Here is a 22,306-nt window from a genome sequence, read left to right on the forward strand (position 1 = left end):
TGAGATGGAGGTGGCAGGTGCGTGGCTGGCATTGGGCACGGCGTGCTGAGGCCTTGGGATGGAGGTGGTGTCCTCATGTCAGGGCAGGTCTGCAGGTGCTTTATGCATGAAGTTTTGCTGCCAGTAATGGTTGAGCACACACTGTGGTAGTGTGGAGATTTTGTGTTGGCACAGTTGTGTTGGCACCTATAGATTTTGTAGCCTTCCAAAAAGGAACAGAAAAGTAAATTAGAAAATATTAACTGTTAGTATTCCTTGTTCACTACATCACAAGCTAATTGATATGTTATGAGTTTGATAAAAGTATAAAGAACATAGAATATAAAACATTAGTGACATGCATTTAACTTTCAATTACCATTGTGAGATATGGCTGCTCTGTCATGTGTTTGAACATGTGCAACCATGGCTGGGTAATCGCCAACTTTTCTACAAACTTGGCACCCGTAAGAATCTCCCAACCGCACTGGCTGCATCAGAGATCCATGTTTGCAAACAGTTGGATGGATCTGAAAAGACAAAAAGTAATTTCTGCTGCACAAACAATTCAACCAGATTTACAGTTTAAGTCAGCTCTTAGGCATCCAATGTGTAATTAACTAAACCAACCCTATAGATAAATGCAAGTGTATACAATGTAAGCGCAGGTGTGACATAGATGCTGTAACATGGCTCACACAAACAGACAGATCTTCCTCAGGCATCTTTGATCTAATCAAGTCCTTTGCAAGCAGTGTGCAGATCCTTTCCCGCTCCTACTAGTTAGCGGCTAACCACATAGTCTTGGGATGACAACTTCAAATCGGTAACACGGCGAAATGATGATAATCAAATCAATACAAACCAGTGAGAGTATATTGCGACAAAACAAACACGGCATCAAACGCGGTACTTAACAATTAAATAGGTAACATGAAAAGCAACAACTGTTAAGCTTAAGCAATATCAACATAAAGGAAAAGTTAGCAGAGACATCCCAAAAACGCAGCCAATTTGTGGTTGGATTGACGACACATTATTACGCTGTGAGTGTAGCCTACATGAAAATGTAAAGTAGAACTACACCAAGAACAATGACAGTATACGATCTCTGACTGATAATGCAGTCCACTTACCAAATCAATCGAGGCAATCATCATTATGCTGTCTAACTGCTGTTGACCAGTTCGTTAAATCTCCGGACTAGTTTCGACAATAGAAGAGATCCGCAAATGTCAAATAGATTATGGCTCTGCACGAGGCTATGTGTGACGCCAGACGCCATCGTGAATCAGACCAATCAGGGCCGACTAAATACACGCCCTCCTTACAATACACGCCTCCTCAAAATACACGCCCCCGTCTTGCAGGACGCAGTCGGACCCTACTCTAATTTTCGCCTGGTTGGTCTCCGCCCATTGCTGGGTGTCTGAGGCCATTGGCTTCCTTTGAGCAGCTTTGCTGACTATTAGCTTTCCCATGTTTCATGATATCGTTGTAATAACTTCTGTGCCTAGTCAAACATTATTGAACTATAACGACATCATTATTTTGTGATTAAACTGTCGGGCAAGCCCACTTTGTTGGGTACATACAGTTTTTTCACAGAAATAAACAACCTAGCTGCACGAGTTGGAAATACCGCACGAGCTGAAGCGGCTCGGTAGAAGGCTCTGAAGGCGACCCTAGAGTGATCTGGATTTAAAAAGTAAGAATGGCTCTTAACTTAGCTCGCTACCGGGAGACGCAACAATAGTGAGCCATTTGTCAATCGATTTGTTTTGGTGGCTGGCTAGCACCTAATATTGAGATTGACTATGAATGAAATGGGGAACACTAGCTAGGTAGCATATAACTGACAAGTTTGGGACATAGCTAGCTATCTAGTGCGCGATAGCCAGCTAACTAGCTAGATGGTTAGCCACTATTCACTGTAGAATCTTGGAAGTTAGCTAGTAGGTTAGCTTGAGTGTACCTACTACCCTGCCTCCTGTGTGGGGGATGGGCTTTGTGTTTGTAGCTAGTTAATGTCTGGCTAAACATTTGAAGGCCTACAGTAGTCATATGTGTGTGCAAAACCCTATTAGGAAACCAAATAACATCCAATCCCATTGTATTTTGCGTTATTCATCAAACGGTCAACAAACACCAGGAAGAGGCCGCAGAAACGCTAAAGCTGCCATTATGCTACGAAAGCGTTAGCTAGCTTGGTAGCTAGGCTAGATAATTTCCGATTGAGCTGATTTACTAGCTGAGCTAGTTACCACCAGCAGCTAAGTTAAATGCTGTGTTTACTTTGTAGCTGTCTTTTTCTCAAGTCAGTGGGTTGTTGTTGCAGTCTAGTTTTGAAGTATAGATGAGATATCCACAAACTCAATGGCACATTAAATCGATGGTTAGTCCAACATGAATTGGAGTGGAGCCTGCCACGAGGATTGCTATGAAGCGTTGAACTAATGAACTAGCTTCAGTTAGCTCAGCTGGCTAGCTATAGACGTCAGCTAGCTGAATTGCTGGCTAAGGTCACGGTTATCACGTATTAGTGATGGGTACGATTTTACGGTGTGAGTGCTATCTAGCGAGGCATGTTTCAGCTGTTCACGTTACTTATAAGTTGTATTAATTACGCAAAGATGCCAATGCGTCTGTATTTACAAAGCCACGAACGTTGGGGAATGATGCAGAGTATTTTAACGTAACTTCCTCGATAGGACAGAATGTTGCAGTGATTGATTGCTCAAGTTAAACCTGTTTCGATTTCATAAAGTGTTACGTTAATCTCTGAGGTTTGTTTTATACTGAGTTCACCATCATTATTAACTCATTAAATGTTATTTAAGCCCAAAAAGCGAGGGCTGAAATAGGCTGATGGATAACTTGTATGAGTTTCTCCCCCGAACTTGCCTTAGCTATTTGTGAAAGTGATTCATCTTAAGGACTGTCTGAGTTTCTATACAGTGTCCATACAACGCATCTGGTGTATATACAGTATGTTGTTTCTTACTGCAGCATCTACTTTTTGTTGCTGTTGAGTTAAGTTAAGTTTCTGAATACTTGGTTTTATGCCCAAGTTGGCACAATTATTGGAGCAGCCGTATGATCGAAACAACGCTTGAAACCTAAAGATCAACACACAGTTTCAATTTTATGCAGGGGCACGATTGCACTTTTATATGTTCTATAGGGCCTTGACCAGCAACAGTTTCCATTTGCCCGCTCTTGCCAGTTTGGATAGGTAAAGGAGACATTTTTAAACTTTACATTCTGGGTTGTAAACATGAGCTGTAACGTGATGTTTTTTTGTACACCAGGTCAAGGATTGTAGATAGGTGGCTGGGGTGGTCACCACTGGTACACTCAGACAGTCTTGTGTTCCTCTAATAAACAACCAATCAAGCAAAGCACCTACTCGTCAATCATGCATTTAGGGCAAGAGAATATTCATGAGCGACTGTTTTATTTGACTCCCATTTGATAATGTCTAGCTTCCTCCAATTATTGTACCTTTAAATCTGCTGATGTATGTTTCACTTGGGAGTTAGTGTTGCACAATGGGAGTTACATTGAATTATCCCCTTTGTCTATAATGTTATAGCCTGGCCATTACCAGCCTGTGACTCCATTTCATTCCGTCTTTCAGTCTGGGCCAACCCAATGCATTTTGGTTTCCGAGATGGGCGGGTGCTTATCTTGAGGTTTAAAATCATTGGAGATCCCTTAACCAATCAGCAAAGTTTAGTAAGCATTCGGTAGATTAAACTCTTCCCAAAGCCAGTTGGGAGAAGAGCTACGACGTCCTTTCCAATCATAAAACTTACAAGAAAATACTCTTGTTCTCCTTTTAATTTTCTGATGTTCTCGAGAGTTGAGACAACTTTTCCGATAGCTTTTCGTGTCTTTTCCTCCAAGGCGAGTTTTGCGTCACAGCTCTGAACTGTTCGCTGATTGGTCCTACAAAATTTTGAGTTCTGGAGACGATTGTCAATGGGGTTGGGCCAGACTGAGTATGAGCTTGAAATCAATTCAGGCGGAAATACGTAGGCTGGTGTCACCAGGCTAATAATGTTAGGTTATAAAACAAGCAGTTACTGGCATAATCATTTTTGTCCCTTAGTATACTTGTTAGCAACATTATTTTTTTTTTTTTCGTTAGGTCTTTGTTGAATACCCCCTTAATGTACAAATCTGTCACTCACAGGCTCTGAAGAGGTTCCTTCCCTCATCGTCTGCAAGATGGGCATCTAATCACTGCGCTCTTATGGTAAGCATTACAGTAACCGTTGCCTTTAGTTTAGCCATGCATCTGTTTTGCAATTGTGCATTGTTAATACCACTGTGTTTTTGATTTTTCTCTGCATTTTCTTGAACATATAGACTTTGGGCCGTATTCACAAAGAATCTTAGGGCTAAAAGTAGCTCATAAGTGGCGAATTTAGGAGAAACTCCTAAAAATAATGGGCGTGTCAGTCTTAAATGTAGGACTCCTAATTTTTTTTACTAAGAGCAATTCACAAAATATTTTATCCCTAAAAGTAGCACCTAAGTCTAGGACAGCTTAAAACTCCTCATGAGGACTCCTAAATCACTAAGACCTATTCACAAAAAATCGTAAGATGGCTGCAGCCGACTTGGAATTGATAAGACATTGCTTAAACTGTGAAGGTATTAATATTGTCGTAGAATTAGCGCGGGATGCAATGACGCCTTTAAACAACGATGTGTCCCGAAGTAAAATGTTTGGAAACATAAAGATATCCTATTTGGCTTTGCGGAAAACCCAAATGACGACACTGGGAATCATCAGTCAGCCGTTTAATTCATCAAACTATCAACGCACTGTAGACCCCACATCATCCAACAGTTTATCCAGTTGCCTTTGGACACTCGCCAATTACACAAAATCAAAGCAAATTCCATGGCGATCGCAGGAATGTCCAGTGACGGGACACACATTACAATAATTCGTCCACCGTGGCCTGGATGTACCGATGACTCGTGCATTTCAACGGAGAGCGGTCGCAGGTTTTTGAGAACTTACCAGTTGGATGCCGCTGGGGTGACAGTGGCTATTGGTCCTGGGACCAGTAGGCTTTCGCCTAGGCTACGGTTCACGTTCGTTTCGCTTTGATCAATTAAGATTGGAGGGCTTGAAGGGCCGTATGTGCTGATATTTGAAGTGGTCAAGGGCTGGAAATATAATAGCCTAACAGTTTTCTGGGTGCTTTAATTATTACTGCCTTGATTACATGCAATTGCCATATTATATATTGATCGCTTTCTATCTTATCGTGCAAAGTGTCATTCCCGTTGGATGCACAAACTTGTCATCATGCGTGTGCATTCTGCTGACTGCACTGTCCATAACTATTTAATATGACTTAATTTGAAGCCTAGGTTATTCTCTTATTTTCAGTTGATATAGTGGGATTGTTAGAGGGACGTCACGAATGAGTTTTTAATGAGAGAGCCTGTCAACAACCAATCACCGTCCTCCTCCCTTCTAAACTCGTGCATGAGAATCGACGTCATCCATAGCAACAGAGTTTTTATCTTAAGCTTAGGAGTTGGTATTATCCTTAGTATGAGTAGGTCTCAGAGCCGTTGTGAATCACTTTTAAGAAATTACTCCTACGTAAAAGGTTTTAGCGCGAGTTAGGAGCACTCCTAGTGGTAAGATAAAAGGCTTTGTGAATACGGCCCTTTGGCTCTAGGTTAAGACCCAAAATAGAACTAGCCTAAGTCCTGTTTTCTTTCAGATCGACTCACAAAACCCATTGAGCTGTCTGAAACTCATGACTGTCAAACACAGGAGCTTACAAACAGTTTGATATGATCCCACCAACAGCTGTAGTCTTTGTTTGTGTGAGAGAGAGAGATAAGAGATAGACAGATGCGCCTATCCTTCCTGGATATTGACTTTGTATTTTTGTGTTCCGGGCTGGAACACATCATGAAAATGAAAAAAGTTTAACTATATAACCTAAAGACACCAGTTACCATATTGGCCAACCTTTCTGTACCAACCGAGCTGTTGGTGGTGTTTGCAAAGTTGTTCTGCTTTTTATGTAGTTAGTTGCCAGTTTTAGACCAAAACTCCTTATTGCTGCTTTCACCTGATCTTGATGTGAATCAGCCGTCAAGCCACAGCTTTGATGCCAAACCAGTAATGCCCTCATCTTAAACATAAGTCCACTCGATCATTCACTCTAATCTGAATGTGTATGATCCAAATGTGCCACCTGATGGGCTCTCTATAGGCAGAATTCAATCAAGACACTTATCGTGATGCTGTTGAATTTCATAATCAATGGTAGCTTATAGAAAGGCTGAAGGGCAATATAGAATTCACCCCCTTCCTCCCCAAGTCTTAAGGAGGCTAAGCTGCTTTTGAAGAATTCCAGGGTTCATTAGGATCATAGCCAAGGAGTCGAGCTGAGCTTGTCTTATTTTTAGCTGCAGTAATAGGTGGCAATCTCATTTGTGGTATTGTGGCATAACATTCAGAGAACAAGAAAGTTGTAAAGTAGTATGGATAATGCGAGTGAAACCACACACAACACACACACACGCACAGTACCGCTTACACACACATACACACACACACACACACACATCTGCTGGTCTCCTCTCTGGGGTGGGTCTGCCATCGTTAGACGTTCTATTTGAGGGAGTTCTGCTGACACCCAGTCACTGTGCACCAGTGGAAATTAGCCCGAGGCCAGACAGGCTCTGAAAGTTAAAAAAAGGAAGCAAAATTTGGCCACATAGCTGGTGTACATTGGCATTTGTAGGAGCTTGGGAGCACTAAAAAGGACACTTGCGCCTCAAGACACTTGGTTTTTTTTTTTTACATATATATTTGATTTTTCTATTTTACTTCTACTTCCCCTTATTTTTTTTACTTCCCCTTCAGACGCGGCCATGTTGACTTTCCAGATTGATCCCAGATTAGAGCCCTTCCGTTGCTTTTTTTGTGTGAAAATCTGATCATGTGTGGCTGCTGAAGTTAGGCTGCATAATATTTAATTTTCTTCTATATAGAGACAGTGGAGAATAAGACCAACCCTATAGTTATTCTTATTGATGACTGTCTACTGCCACCGACATGGAAAATTGGGACACTATCATTTCCGCTGCTTTCTTTTCCTTCTCAGTGTTATTAATGCAGCCTCTATCCCCCTCCCCCAGGCTCGTCTCCTGCTCTGACCCCTTGGTATATCCAGGATTAAAAATGAGCATAAGCAGTGATGAGGTCAACTTCCTGGTGTACAGATACCTGCAGGAGTCGGGTAAGCCAAAATAATTCACTGTTTTGTCTCTACTCCCACAGACTGACATACACTGGCGTGACTTGTATTGAATACGATGGCGGAACAGTCGAGACAATTAGACCACAATGTAGGAAGATTTGAGTAGTGCATTTTGAAGTTTGTCACCCCTGTGCTGCTTGCATCACTGTACAGGCAGATATAGTTGTGGATAGCAATCTCGTCTCCCATTTACGATGGGGAGGGGCACCTGTCCATCCCACCCAGACTGTGTGGAGTCAGTCTTGGCCGGATGGGAGTGTCACCTGTTGAGGTGTCTTCTGAATGGAGTGAGGTTGCCAGTGGGTTCCCTGTTTCTCCTCCAGGCTTCTCCCACTCTGCCTTTACGTTTGGCATAGAGAGCCACATCAGCCAGTCCAACATCAACGGAGCTCTGGTGCCCCCGGCCGCACTCATCTCCATCCTCCAGAAGGGCCTGCAGTACGTGGAGGCGGAGGTCAGCATCAACGAGGTAAGTGTACTCCTGCAAGTGACCCAAACCACCAGCACCAGCTGTCAATAGTCAGACCACACAGAACAGAATGGAGAAACTGTTCCAGAAGGTTCTCAACTCTGAGTAGGTGTTTATACAGTAAAGAGATGTTAAATTAATTAAATCTTTTTTAAACAAATCACAACGTGTGTGAGGTCATGTAATAAAGAATGATTTGATATCTCCAAGCTTTCAGTCAAATTCTACTAACTTAAAGATTTATAAATTGGTTATTGGCCCTAGATTTTAAGCACACTGAACACCCCACCATTATGTTCCAGCAGTACTTAACGGAAGTACTTTACCTAATGTCTTCATGTCTGTGTGTTGTCAGGATGGCACACTGTTTGATGGCCGGCCAATTGAGTCCCTGTCGCTGATCGACGCAGTGATGCCCGACGTAGTCCAGACACGGCAGCAGGTGTACCGGGACAAGCTCGCCCAGCAGCAGGCTGCTGCTGCGTCCTCAGCAACAGCCCCCGGCAACACTGCGGCCACTGGAGGCGCCAAGAATGGCGAGAATGCCGCCAACGGAGAGGAAAATGGAGCACACACCCTAGCGAGTAAGTATTCCGCTTTCTACAAGGACTTTGAAGTTTTTAAAAACAGACTTGAAAAGCATTGAAAGGCATTGAAAGCACTTACATTTATATTGACACTAGGCTGGCCCAATCACATCTCTTATTAGCGCAAGCGGGTTGCGGAGGAGTGACCTAATACTTCTCAGCTATGTAGTGGTTTGGGGGAGAAGTACAATAGTCTTACCGCAAGGATGGTAACCTAGTGTGTGATTTCCAACCGATTGTGGTGGGCCATCTGGGCTAAAAAAATGCCAAGTCCAGCCCTGGCCAGAGACAACATAGTCTGCAAGCATGGTAACACAGCACTGTTGAGAAGTAAAGAGAAGTGTTTACACATTCAGGTCTCTCTTTGTAAGCTTCTGTAAAACCTGCTAGTTATCGATAAAACTTTACTAACCTTGATCCGTGTCTCAGACTATGCCATGTTGGGTCCTTGAATTTGAGGGAGTTGGGTCTGAAAAGTCCTTGAAGATAATCTTAGATTGTGGGAATTATGTTTCCACCTACAAAACAACCTTGGCCATTAGAAACAGCAGTGGTGACGTAACAGCATAAAGCAATACATTTTACTATGCTATGGAGTAATACTTCCTGTCACTGGTGATAATAACACCATCACTTGACATGAAACACACAACTGTTATTTTTATCATTTGTAGTGTTTACCTAAGACAGCGGTTTTCAACCGGGGGTCCGCGGCCCCCTGGTAGTCCGTGGCGGCATTGCAGGGGGTCCGCGAAATGAGCCTATGTTGTTCAGTTCACCTTTGATTTTTTTATAAATTTGCTTTGATATTTCAACACATTTCTAGATAACTCTTGAATATCGGGAAAAATATCTAAAATAAGAAAATATGTCTAAAATAATATAAAGGAGATTCACGCTGACAGAATGTAGCCTTGCACCTATCCAGCCTGTGGTAGCCTGTGCTTTGCTGATGTCAATGCATTACGTTCCTAACGTCACGCCACACGCATCTGAAGTTAAGCATAGCCTACTAGTACTTTTCTAGTCTAGTCGAAAAAGGTAATACTTTTGGTGACCGACTGAAGTTATCTACTGTCCTTAGCTAACATTTCGTTCTAACGTCGAGTTAGCTGGTCAGAAGCACCTGTGGATTGGTTTTTAGTGAGGAGAAGGACAGTCATGCTGCCACGACAGATGGACAGGATGCCACGATAGAGGGACTTACACTGATGACAGACACTGTGTTTCGTGTGTTTAACATTACTGTCAACTGAAGCCATGAAGCCGTCAAAACTATTGCGGTATATGGAGTCGCATCACATTTTCTTGAATGCCAAGCTTATTGAGTACATGGAGCAGATGTTGCGTGATTTTCATATGAATTAAGTTCTAGATAAGTTGCCAGACAGAATTTCCAGAGCTTACTGCAAAAGCAATGAGGTGTCTTTTACCCTTTCAAACTACCTACCTGTGTGAGCTTTTTATTTTTCCGTACTTGAAGAATAAGTACAGGGCAAAGCTTGAACCAGAGAATGATATGAGACTGTCTATGTGTACCATTAAGCCACGAATAGACAGGCTTTGTGGACTTCACCATGTGACACAAGCGTGCAGGCACATCAGTGGGCCATGGATTACTTTCTAGTCAGAATGGTGGTCCCTGGGACCAAACCAGTTGAAAACCACTGACCTAAGATAATTGAATGACGAGGGTTTTTTGTGTAAATATTTAGGATTGAGTGAAGATATTAATTGTATAAATGTTAAATTTAATGTAATTATCCCCTGCATCAGTCATGGTTGTGACTGAATGGTCATTGGATTTTCAAAGCATCACAAAAAGACTTTAGCAATTTGTCTTTGAAATTCTGTTGAAACCCTGATGTGTAAATGGTGCCCTTTTTCACATATGCTATTGCTTGTTCCAACAGACCACCATGCGGAGATGATGGAGGTGGACAGAGCGGTGGAGATCCCTGCCAGCAAAGCCATGGTGCTGCGCGGACATGAGTCTGAGGTGTTCATCTGTGCCTGGAACCCCGTCAGTGACCTGCTCGCCTCCGGGTCCGTCTACCATTTAGCTTGTTCACAATTCAACCCTTTCAGTTGCAGTCAGTTGTTTCCAGTTTGTGCATTAACCAAATTCACCTATCCTTATATGTGAACAAAGTCGACAGATGAGCCCTTTCAAGAAATACGTCCATGGCTTGTGAGAAATCAAAATAGCCTCAGCCTGGTATTCTGCCTTTGTGATAAACTGGTTCATGGGGGTAGTATCTATGTATTGACATTCTGACACTTTTGGTGGTGTCATGACCTTTATGTTTGTTTTGTTTCTGAGAGTATGTCTCTTCTGTGTGTGTGTGTGTGTGTGTGTGTGTGCGCGTGCGTGCGTGCGTGTGTGTGCCTGTGTGTTTGTGCGCGTGCGGGGGTGTGTATGCAGGTCTGGAGACTCAACGGCTCGGATCTGGAACCTGAGCGAGAACAGCTCTAGCGGCTCCACACAGCTTGTCCTGAGACACTGCATCCGAGAGGGAGGCCAGGACGTGCCTAGCAACAAAGACGTCACCTCACTCGACTGGAATGTAAGTTGTCCTGCCAGAGGTATCCCTTGGCAACCAGCCAGAGCAGGAAATGTGTTTCCCGTGGACTCTTGGGAGGCGTCACATGAGCCTACACTCTGATCTAGCCTGCTGACCATGTGTAGTTGATGCATTAGATTGTTTTTCAGCCTTATTGCATTAAAACCCAGAATGGGGTTTGCATGCAAACAGTTGAGTTTCTTCTGTGGTAGGCTGATTAATAGAGAGTGATTTTTGTGGTTTTTAATCTTCATTCTTGTAGAGTGAGGGTACGCTGCTAGCAACTGGCTCCTATGACGGCTTTGCCAGAATATGGACTAAAGATGGTGAGATTCCTGTTTGTGGTTCTCATAACCCTTACATTTAGCAGTCACGTTGTGTCATTGGTTTTAACAACATGTCATTTGCAGGCAACCTTGCCAGTACCTTGGGCCAACACAAAGGCCCCATATTTGCGCTGAAATGGAACAAGAAAGGCAACTTCATTCTCAGTGCTGGAGTAGATAAGGTAAGAGTTCCTTCTACGCCTTTCTCCTTGTCTGTTTTTTCATTTGCAACCTTTTCTATGATGGGTATTACTGTTGTTTACCATGTCTGTGTTCTGTCCTACAATTAGACTACGATCATTTGGGATGCACACACAGGAGAAGCCAAACAGCAATTCCCATTCCATTCTGGTGAGCACAGCTGGTCTGCATTAGTAGTAGGGCTGGGCAATTTAAAAAAAAATATATATTTTAATCTAAAAATGTTTCCAGTGTTGTAGACGATTGACTTCTTTCAGCAAACAATTTCTGTATACATGAACAAAACATGATTCAGAAATAGTTTTCTTTACTAAAACTATGACATTCAGTAGCTAGGACCATACCGCCCAGCCCTAGGCCCTGTTCGGATAGTCTTTTTTTACTTGGATACTTTCAGATCATTTCACTCAGTTAGTGGCAGGCATGATAAGAGCTGGTCAAATTCTCTAAATGCATCAGCGTAGGGTAAGCTGGACCTTTTAAGAAAGGAAAGAAGATTGTATCGCCCCACAATTCCTTGCAGCAACAACAACCCAATCAACAACCGAGCAATGTGACCCACATTAATAACATCCGTCTTTGCGTAGTTAGTAGCCGAGTATATTCGCAGAATAAAATTTGTTTTGCAACCACAGTCAAATGGCAGGGAGGAGCACAACATGTAAAACAAAGCAGTCAAATGATTGAACAAGGCGACTGAAGTACATTTTACAGTTTTACAGCAGTAGACATAGACAGTCAGCCGTGTCTATGTTTGTCAAACATGGGTATCGTGTTTGATGTGAAATGTTAAACCTTCTTTGAATACGTTATTTACCACTAGCGAGTTAAACACTCTGACATGGCTCCCCCTGGTTGAGTTTGCTTGCTGTTATTCTACAGTTTAACGGCAGCAATAACATGACACAACCTTGAAAACAGGCAACAGCAATAACATATCTAATGAAGGACCCATTCCACAACAGACCAATAGTGGACTGACATAACCAAGATTCTTTTTCTCACGCAAATGTTACTGTTGTAACTTTTCGGTAACTCCATAGAGGTGCTGGCATTTGAGTGACTGCAGCTAAAGCACTAATATTGGTTTTGCGAATCAGGTAGTTTAAAAAAAAAAAAAAATCCGATTTAATTGATCCATTTTATATATCGCCTAGCCCTAATAATTTGTAGTATGAAAGTCACCTCATCTGACTACAACTCCTATGCTACAACTCTGATATTAATCTGGTCCTCCATCATCTGTGACTGCCCTTTTTAAGCTCCTGCCCTGGACGTGGACTGGCAGAGCAACAACACATTTGCCTCCTGCAGCACAGATATGTGCATCCATGTGTGCAAGCTGGGCCAGGATCGACCCGTCAAGACATTCCAGGGTCACACGGTACTGTAGAGCCCCCATGCCTAGCACATTCCTGCTCTGCCCTCATCTCCTCTCAGTCCATCGTCTCTCTCTGCCTCGTCTCCTCCCTAGTATTTCAGTTCCTCGTCCATCCCTCTATCTCGCTCAGTGTCACCTAACCACAGCTCAGGACCGAGCTGGGGAGCCTTTTATCTCTTTTCTCCTCACTCTGACCCTTTTTTACCCCCTAGAATGAGGTGAACGCAATCAAATGGGATCCCCAAGGCAACCTACTGGCCTCCTGCTCCGACGACATGACTCTGAAGGTTAGTCAACATCCTTTACTGTGCTGCGAATCATTGGTTGTCCCGTGTTCTTAGCAGACACGGAAATTAAATGACTCTCTGTGTATATTCTTCTGTGCAGATCTGGAGCATGCAGCAGGATGGCTGTCTGCATGACCTGCAGGCCCACAGTAAGGAGATCTACACCATCAAATGGAGCCCCACGGGCCCAGGCACCAACAACCCCAACGCCAACGTGATGCTAGCCAGGTAGTGCTGAATCCCATCATCTGTTTTTTTTCCACAGAAACCTTGCACTGCTATGATCTGTGATGGGTAACTTGTGAGCAAGAGACAGCGGTTGTGATGCACTGCATGTTGATTCATTTTCCAGCAGCCCCGTCCAACACGCATGTCAGGTTGCATTAATTTCTTTGTGAACATTTGAAGCTTTGATCATTGGACGGCTGCGTTAGACTGTCATCATGCCAGATTCATACATTCATGACCATTCATCATAGCCAACACTGTCAGCCTTGACTCTGAGCCTCTTGGTAACATATTCAATTTAATGACATCATTGTCAGTCTGCCAAATTGAAACAATTTGCATCTATTGTACTCCTGTATGATTTACCCCTGCCCTGCAATTCGAGCAGAGTGGTCTTAGAAATTGATTGTTGGTCACTACTGGCAGTGTAAAATCTGCAGCAGTTGAGTTATAATTGCCTCCCCTGCTTTAAGTAAAGCGACTGGGCAAACAATGGTAATGTATGTCTATTGAATAATGTGATTTACAATCAATTTATATTCTGTATGTTCTTCTCTGAAGCCATTGTTGCTGAAATGTGTATATGGTGGTCTAGATATAATTATTGCTCTCACTGACTTTGGTGTTCTCCCCTGTCTCCCCACAGCGCGTCATTTGACTCGACGGTACGGCTGTGGGACGCGGAACGCGGTGTCTGCATCCACACGCTCACCCGCCACCAAGAGCCCGTCTACAGCGTGGCCTTCAGCCCCGACGGGCGGCACCTGGCCAGCGGCTCCTTCGACAAGTGTGTGCACATCTGGAACACTCAGGTATGGCAGTGTCACTCCAGAGGCATGGCTGGACTCACAGGAGTTGGCTGACTGCTTGATTGACTGCTGAGTCAATCCAAAAGACATTCCGTTTTGGTTTGTGACTAATGCCATGTATTTCCTGTGGGTCCACAGAGTGGAGCTTTGGTGAACAGCTACAGGGGAACAGGAGGCATATTCGAGGTCTGCTGGAACGCAACAGGAGACAAAGTGGGAGCCAGTGCATCAGACGGATCAGTAAGTGCCACTCTTCTCCTGTCAAGATGCTGCCCTTGAGCCTTGATGAGGCATAAAAATGTCCTGCCCCGATGCTTGATTAACTTGAAACAGCCTGCACATGCAAATGTAAAAGCTCTCCCACTGAGAGTAGTGGGCGAGTTCTTGCTGTAGTTAAGCATGTGCCTTTTGCTTTCACTGCACTGTCACAACAGTAAAGTTCCTCGTTTCTTCTTCCTCAGGTCTGTGTGTTAGATCTGCGGAAATGACGCTGCCAACAGGAAGCCATGGACCGACTCTGAATGTGTACATAGCCAAATTGACTCTGTCTGTCCCTGGCCCATCCACTGCTGTAGGTCCTTCCCTTAGGCCTTCCACTGCTGAGTCCACACATAAAAAGGCATCAACTTTTCTGGAAAAAGCGGATGCCGTACTGTTTGATTTCATTCACAGGACTGTTGAACACACACAAGCCTAGGCCACATATCACAGTTAGTTTCTCTTCTGTCTGTCTTGTAGGTGGAGTCAGTAGAGCATACATTCAGACCTGTATATCATTGCTGGTGTGTGCATATTGTACGTATCAGTGTTTCTGTTTGCCATCAAGGGGTTTGTTGGGTATCAAAGATGAGAGTTTCAGGAATTTCAAACTTTTTCACAGCCACTAATAGTCAGATTTAGAACCATATGGACCACAGTTCTTTTCACAGGGATTACAAATATGCAGTCTAAAATTGAGGAAGCCGTTGGGGAAATATTGGATAGCCGTGGCACTAACACATATTTAAAAATGGTAATCGTTTGCATTTTTCTTACTTTTTGCCAAATTTTAACATGGTATGCAAGACTTCACAACCAGTTGTAGGCATCTTAAATCTCTTCTGCATTTCCCTTTTGAAACTGCAGTGACCTCAGCATAACAACCCCATAGAAAGAAATGACTGAAATGGATATCCCACTGTAAAAACTGACTGGCCTGAGCTACACAGCACATGACTGACTGTAATATATCACTTTTTAATAATAAGTGCTATGGTTGTGGACACTTATCTTTAGTGTCTTAAGTCATTTTCTTCTGTGTGAGGCTCATCCAGGTGTGTAAGAACTGAGGAGATGCATGCTGTAGCTGCTATAAAAAAAAGTACATGGTTCAAGTGTGAAAGGGCTCGGAGGGAAAATCAAGGCTCAAACGTTCATCACTAATATGTGAGTGAATGCTCACCATTAATTGAACTGGCCCCAAGAAATGTGCAAGGCCTCCATAGTGGGTTGGCCATTTTGATGCCATTACCTTTCTTTACTACTGGTCCTTGAAGTGCAGCATAATCTAATGTTGGTTGTATGTACTTGATGAGGCCATGGCTCCCTCGAGGACAGCATCGTGATTTCATATGCACATTAGCAGACCTGGACAATGCAGTTAGCCAATGACTTAGATCCAGAGGGCCCTTCGACGCATTGGAAAGTCAGTGAGCTCAGTGTGTGCGTGCATGCGTATCTACGTACCTACCTTGAATACAGTTTTTTTTATGTTTCATTTGTTTGACAGGGAGGAAGAGAGATGGTTTCCATTGATGAAGAGTTTTTTTTACACAGTACCATTTAGCTTTGAGCTGCAGGGTCATGAAAACACACAACAGAAATGACGATAAACTGAAATGGTAATGGTAAATCATATATACTATATCTGTGCTGTCACAGGGGTTTGTGAAATACATGCTACTCCTTTGAGACTTCTATTTTTTTTTTTTTTTTAGTAAAAATATAAATTTTGAGGGTTTGGTACACTCCGTGTGCTGTTTCTGAATAAATGTCATCACCATTAGTCGTTCTGTATATCGTTTCCTGTTTTTAAACAAAATACCATTAGACAGTCATCGCTATAGAGGAGCTACCACATCCCCAGTCAACCACAAGGAAGTTGTTATTTTCCTGCACTTTAAATGAGCTTGACTTTAGCTGGCACTTAAAAATTGTTGGAAGGAAGTGTTTAGTTTTTACATCTGGAATGTTCCGCTCCACCTTTGCCTCGCTCTAAAACCTGTTCAGATGTGTTTTTACCTGTGCAGAAGAGAGGTGAGGTGGGTGTTAAACAGTGTTGGGAGAGTGCAGTGGCTTGGGGCCAACTTCATGGCATTCCATGTTGTACCATTCAGTAGCATAGAATAGCAGGGCCAACAAAGCCAACATTTTCTCATTAACAGCCTACATTGTGATTTTCTGATATGTTTTGTCACAATTTACTTAAATAATTTTTCTTTTTTTGTAAAGAGTTGAGAGTATTTTGAAGTTTGCTTTAATATAATCAACAGTAATTAGATTGTACCATAAGACACTATTTATTATATTGTCTATGACAGTGGAATGGTATTTTATAATGTTTTGATTTTAAAAGAGATGCTTTTTACAGTGCATTTGAGTGTGTTTGCTTCCTTTTGGTCTGACCTAAAATGCCTAATTTTATCTTTATCATGTTTATGGCCCTTGAAGGTTTTGTACTCTGAAAACTTTTTATAATTATGTCTATAGAAGGAACACACCTGGTTGTATCTTACCATCCTCCTGGACCATACAAATATTTGATATCTTTTTTTTTTTTCTTGATCGGTTTGTGTCATTGTCCTGATGTACCATTTCCCCCTCCTTGCTCACGTCCCGTTGCAAATACTATCTTTACCATGTTGATCTGGCTTTTGTGATTTGAGTCAGATCAGATGAAAAGTCCAGAATAAAATATATTTTGATAATATCATTGTTTGTTGTCCCCCCCCTTTTTTTTAAGGCAGCTTGTTAAGTTCTAATTTACAGACACCAAAGGAAGGACTAAGAAAAATAATGGTTAAGAATATAAATGAAGAAAAGAGAACTGTTCAAAATATAAAAAATAAAGCGGTAGGATTGCTACCACATTTGTGACCACTCAAGAAGTTTTTATTCAGGCAGCTATGGGTTAAGGGTGAGCTTGTGGACATCTCTTGCATCTGCCCTGGATATTTGGTGGCATCTTGTGGTCAGATGGATACAGTGTGAAGGTCATTCATTTTATTCTTCCGACATCATAACTACTCTCAAGTCACAGCCATGGCATTCTTGTTGATCTGTTCCAAACAACAGTCTTGAACAATATCAGATTATATTTCAGTTGACGGTCACACTTAATTTAAGTGGTGGTCGCCATAGGCCTCCTACAGATGCTCAGATTATTAACAAACTATATGTTGAAACTCTAACTATAATGTATGGGCAAGGTTAGGTATTGGGTTTGATTAAGGTCATATTCAGTTAACTTGAATTTCAACAAATCATGTGCTCATTGGAATAGTACTTATTTTCAGGCTGCATCAAATACACCGGGGCCAAAGTGCAATCCATCATGAGAAAAGTGTAGGTACAGTGCCCTCCACAAGTATTGGCACCTTAGTGAATATGAGCAAAACAGGCTATGAAAAAATATGTCTGCTGTTTATCTTCTTGGTCTTTCGCTCAAAAAATTCACAAAAATATTACCTTTTCATTGATAAAAAATTATGACATTAAATAAATATTATTCTCCAAAAAATGTCTGCCACAGTTATTGGCACTACTTAATTATTTTTTGCTGTGCAGCCTTTCCTTGCAAGATAACAGCTATGAGCCTCTCCTATAATGCGTGATGAGGTTAGTGAACACATGGCACGAGATCTGAGACCATTCCTACATACAGTATCTCTCCAGATCCTTCAGATTTTGAGGTCAACGCTTGTAGACTCGGCTTCAGCTCATCCCACATATTTTCTATGGGGTTAAGATCAGGGGACTGTGATGGGTATGACAAAACTTTTATTCTGCAGTCGGTGAACTATTTTTGTGTTGATTTTGAGATGTGCTTCGGATCATTGTTCTGCTGGAATATGCATACCTGCAAACTCGGAAGGGTTGAAAAAGGTGATAAACCAATGCCCCCCCCCCATTTGTTTTGTGATTTTAACATGTAAATTAAGCATTCTGGTGTACTCAAAGTAGAAAATAAAAGGGAAAAGACAAACTTTGCTTAGGGTAAAAATGTTTATTAATATATCATAATCTAATCTATTAAATAGCTAATAATTAAAAACTCATTTTTTTTTTTTTTTTGGGCCTGGACCAGCCTTTCAAGGACCCGCCTTTCGTTGCTTGGCCATGTGCCTCTTTCGGGCCACACTCTCTTTCCACCACTTCCGCCCTATTCTCAGCAGCACTGGTGGATGGCTGGCAGCCAAACTCCACCCTCCTCTCCCTCACTTTATTCAACTTTTTTTGTCGCTGGGCTTTGTCCCTAGTTCCAGCTGAGCAAATGTTGCCATACAGCCTCTGATCTACAACACCAAGCTTCACTTCATCGCGTTTGAACATTTCCACACCACTCTGCTTCCTGCACAGCAAAGCATATTTCACTGTCTGAACAGCAATGAAGGTGGAGATGTTCATGCTGGTGGACCTTTGGTCGATGATGTTACCCATGACATTGAAAGATGATTCGACCAGGAGACCATGGAAAATTGACACGGCAGCCTTCACTGCTTGACACAGTCCTGGATATTTCCCAGTATCAAAGACAGAGGCCCACCACTTCACAACATCCTTTCCATCTTTGTAACTGGGCAGCGTCTGGTCCACATTATATCTCCAAATCTCCTGGTGTGTCAGCATCAGGTGGTAGCAGGTGACCCATCAGTTCAATGAGTTTCCTCAGTTTGACTAAAGTCTGAGAGTGCCCTCTCACAACTGGGTCCATGGCCGACAAAGACTGAAAGGTTTCACTTTGCAAAGGCAGCTTTTTTTGCAAGTATTTGGCACATGTGTCGTAGGCCTTGGACACTTCCTGCAGGAATGGCTTCAGCAGCTGAAACAGATCACTTACTAATGTACATGCAATCATACAAACCCTGCAGAGGCTCCTAATTAATCAATAATCACTCTAATTACTGTACACAATTTGATGTACTCACAGGGTGTTGTGGATGTGCCGCTCTAAATCGATCAGCCTCCCGCCCCACATTCATCTCCCTCAAAGGTAGCAGCTTGTTGTCGATCTCCAGGGTAGTCAGAGTTTTTGGCATCAGGTTAAGGTGTTCAGATTTGACAAAGCAGGCAAGGAAGTTCAAGAAAACTTGCAGCTGTTTGTCATGAACAAGGTCCTATGCACAAGTGTCTGACTGGCCTATAAAGAAAATAACATGAACATTGTGGTTCAATGTACCAAAATTCACACGAGGAATGCATACCAATTATAACTTAGGACTCTAGAAAGTTAAATACTAGTATTCACCTCGCTATGAAAAAGCATAAAAGGACATATCCAAGGACCAACAGATACCCTGTGCTCAAAGAAAATGTTGCATCGACCACTATGATTTTTTTGAGAGCCAGGTACCACAGAATCCTGTTCCATTTTTATCCAATTCTCATAGTTTAAGATTTTTTCCCTTTTCTCATTTCGAAAAACCTGACGAGAAATTTAGCATTCAATGTTCAACTTACCTGGAAGACCATTACATACTCCTTAAGGATGGCAAGCACTCCTGTATAGACACTGAGGTGCAGCTCAGTTATGGTGGCTTCATGCCACACCTTCCGAATCACCCTCTTCTTCCGGTCTTTACCCAGATCAAAGGCATAACAAAGCTATTTACAAAAACTAACAATCCTTTGGCAACCATAGTGCAGGTAAGCAATCCGAGAACCATGTAGAAACAACTGCGATGAGTCACCTTTTTTTCTGAGGTCCTCATGAAAGGACTGAAGCTGTATCTGAGCTTTTTCGCTCACTTTGTAGTCAGCAAAGAGCAAAAACTAAAACAAAGCTAAAACTAAAACTAAAACTAAAACAAAGGAATGGTTCATTATTATAGGCCAGATAAAAACAAACAAACATTGTATTTGTCTTCATTGCCAGTTTTCATGCCTTTCTGTCTTCGTGGAGAGAATGTGTTTGAGTAAGAATTCGGACAACATTCTAAATCATATTATTTGTATTTCACACTAATCACTAAACTCATCATAACTTTTGAACAGTATAGAATATTTACCTTCAGTTTTTTTGCTCAAATAGCAAACCAAATTGTGAATATTTCATACACTCTAAATTTTTATCTATCTTTTAGACAAATATACTGAAAATGTATTTTAATATCAGATAAGTGATTTTTTCCAATTTTATGACAAATATTTGGAGAGGATTTTCAAAGACTACTCATTACTTCATCAAAATGACCAGATATATTTTACCTAATTTAATAGAGCTGATTCTTCTAATTAAAATGATATGTTTATTTAATTGATGGTGTGTAGTAGGCTTGAGAATTAGACCTTTTTGTGAAAGGTGGACATCAAGCAGCAAAAAACGGCACCAAAGGGTTAAGAACGATTTATCTCAGGTTATTATACGTATTAAAGAATTTTAGAATGTATATTAGAATATGCATGTACGTAGATCTAGAATATTCATCTAGAAAATACACTCTCCCAAAAGGTAAGTATAGCAGCAGGTAAGTTACTGTAAAGATACAATTAGGTGTAGAGGCACGCATTGCAGTCAGTTGTATGCATCATTCTGAACTAAAAAATATCTTTATAAAAGAGATTGAATTGAATTCTAACCTGGTCTGTGGCCCATTGATGATCTGTATGTAGGTCAGTGAAAAACTTTTCAAGATGGTTGCTGAAAGGAGCTGCAAAAAACTTTGCAGCATTGTGGATGTGGTGGCAACAGTATCACCGACAATATCAAGGAGGCTTGGGCAGTGGTTCTGGCGTATTCTCGTTTCCAACCCCATCTTACTGCCTCGCATTACACCGCAAGATTGGACCATGGTATGTTTTTCTCTTCAAAAAACATATCTAGCAACTTCTCAAGCTTGAGGCTATGTGCACACGAAGTCTAGTTTGTCTTCGTCCGCAACGTGCAGAATACCGATAGCCCTATCATAAATACTCTCTATCCGCACACGGTTTCCGCAAAGATCGAAGTCTGGGGTAGAAAGTGAGTAGATTTGAATTGGGGGGCTGGTGTTCGTCTGCACGGTTTCACGCAACCTGATGACGTCATTGCCTCACGTGATCGTTTTTCGAGCTCTAACCACAATATATATATTGCTTGTTCTCCCTCAAAATCTCACTCGTGGTGGGCCTCGAATTCACTAACATTAACCCAGCCTTCTGATTTTTGATTAGCCTCCTATCTTGATATAATTCTTCTTATTCAGACGTAACATAACTTTCATGACCACAAATATAAATTGGCCAGCGATTTAATTTGCTTTTTTATTCATAAATGTATGTAAAATGGTCGCAGCAAAGGCTCATGGGAAATGGGATGACAGACATGTCATGTTGTACTGTTCCAAACTCAGACCTGTTCTTGGACCCTTTTATATGCTCTGCAAAGGCATCCTGGCTTGTATTAGGAAATGACTGGAGTAGTGAAGGAACATTTATATTGCTGCTAAAATCAACTTAAATATGAATTGCACAAATCTATGTTGTTTTCATTGAGAGCGTTTACCTTCAACACCTCTAAAGATCCAAGGTGTCCCACATCAACCATCTTCCTGTCTGGATTTAAATAGCTAACCAAGATGGAAAGCACTTTTTATCACCATTGATAGTGCTTTCATCAAGGTTGATAGAAAATGGATATCTCTGGGTATTGCAGATGATCCTTTCTGAAAAGGTGAATCCCAACCCATGCACCATTTTGTAAGCTGCTGATGTGCGTGACGGCTTGAGCCCACTCAAAGCTACTTTGTCCTCAGCCAGCACTTAGGCCAAGTTCACCATCACTGGTGCAAAGGTAAAAGGGAGTGAGCGTTCTGCAAGAGTTGCAAGAACCATCGCCTAGACAAAGAAAGCATTGTTAGATTTTCATCAGTAAAACTTGCCCTGCCTTTTATCATAACCCTCTAACTGTATGGCTTAATATTCACAAA

At 42.0% G+C, this 22,306-nt stretch overlaps 1 protein-coding gene across 2 annotated transcripts; it reads left to right on the forward strand.

The window, feature by feature from the left end:
• Positions 1–1,425: 1,425 nt before the first annotated feature.
• Positions 1,426–17,109, forward strand: tbl1xr1b (TBL1X/Y related 1b). 2 transcript variants are annotated; one of them, XM_080837058.1, is made up of 16 exons: positions 1,426–1,687; positions 4,178–4,240; positions 7,168–7,268; positions 7,613–7,758; positions 8,114–8,342; positions 10,259–10,391; positions 10,771–10,912; positions 11,172–11,235; positions 11,320–11,417; positions 11,526–11,586; positions 12,699–12,820; positions 13,030–13,104; positions 13,205–13,332; positions 13,979–14,144; positions 14,280–14,381; positions 14,603–17,109. In XM_080837058.1, exons 3-16 carry the CDS (start codon positions 7,211–7,213, stop codon positions 14,627–14,629), a joined length of 1,551 nt encoding a protein of 516 aa, XP_080693184.1. In that variant the 5' UTR covers positions 1,426–1,687; positions 4,178–4,240; positions 7,168–7,210; the 3' UTR covers positions 14,630–17,109. The 2 variants fall into 2 exon arrangements, with proteins under 2 accessions (XP_080693184.1, XP_080693183.1); XM_080837057.1 differs by lacking the exons at positions 1,426–1,687; positions 4,178–4,240 and having other exon boundaries at positions 7,182–7,758.
• The last annotated feature ends 5,197 nt before the right edge of the window (positions 17,110–22,306 follow it).

Source organism: Sprattus sprattus (genome assembly GCF_963457725.1).
Source record: "Sprattus sprattus genome assembly, chromosome: 4".
Taxonomy (NCBI): domain Eukaryota; kingdom Metazoa; phylum Chordata; class Actinopteri; order Clupeiformes; family Clupeidae; genus Sprattus; species Sprattus sprattus.

What these genes read in the sequence shown, in the direction of transcription:
- tbl1xr1b (XM_080837057.1), top strand. Translation starts at nt 7,540, where the DNA reads ATGGGAGTGTCACCTGTTGAGGTGTCTTCTGAATGGAGTGAGGTTGCC. An exon ending in TCAGTGCTGGAGTAGATAAG is followed by an intron (nt 11,418 to 11,525) that starts GTAAGAGTTCCT and finishes TCCTACAATTAG; the next exon opens with ACTACGATCATTTGGGATGC. An exon ending in CCAGTGCATCAGACGGATCA is followed by an intron (nt 14,382 to 14,602) that starts GTAAGTGCCACT and finishes CTTCTTCCTCAG; the next exon opens with GTCTGTGTGTTAGATCTGCG.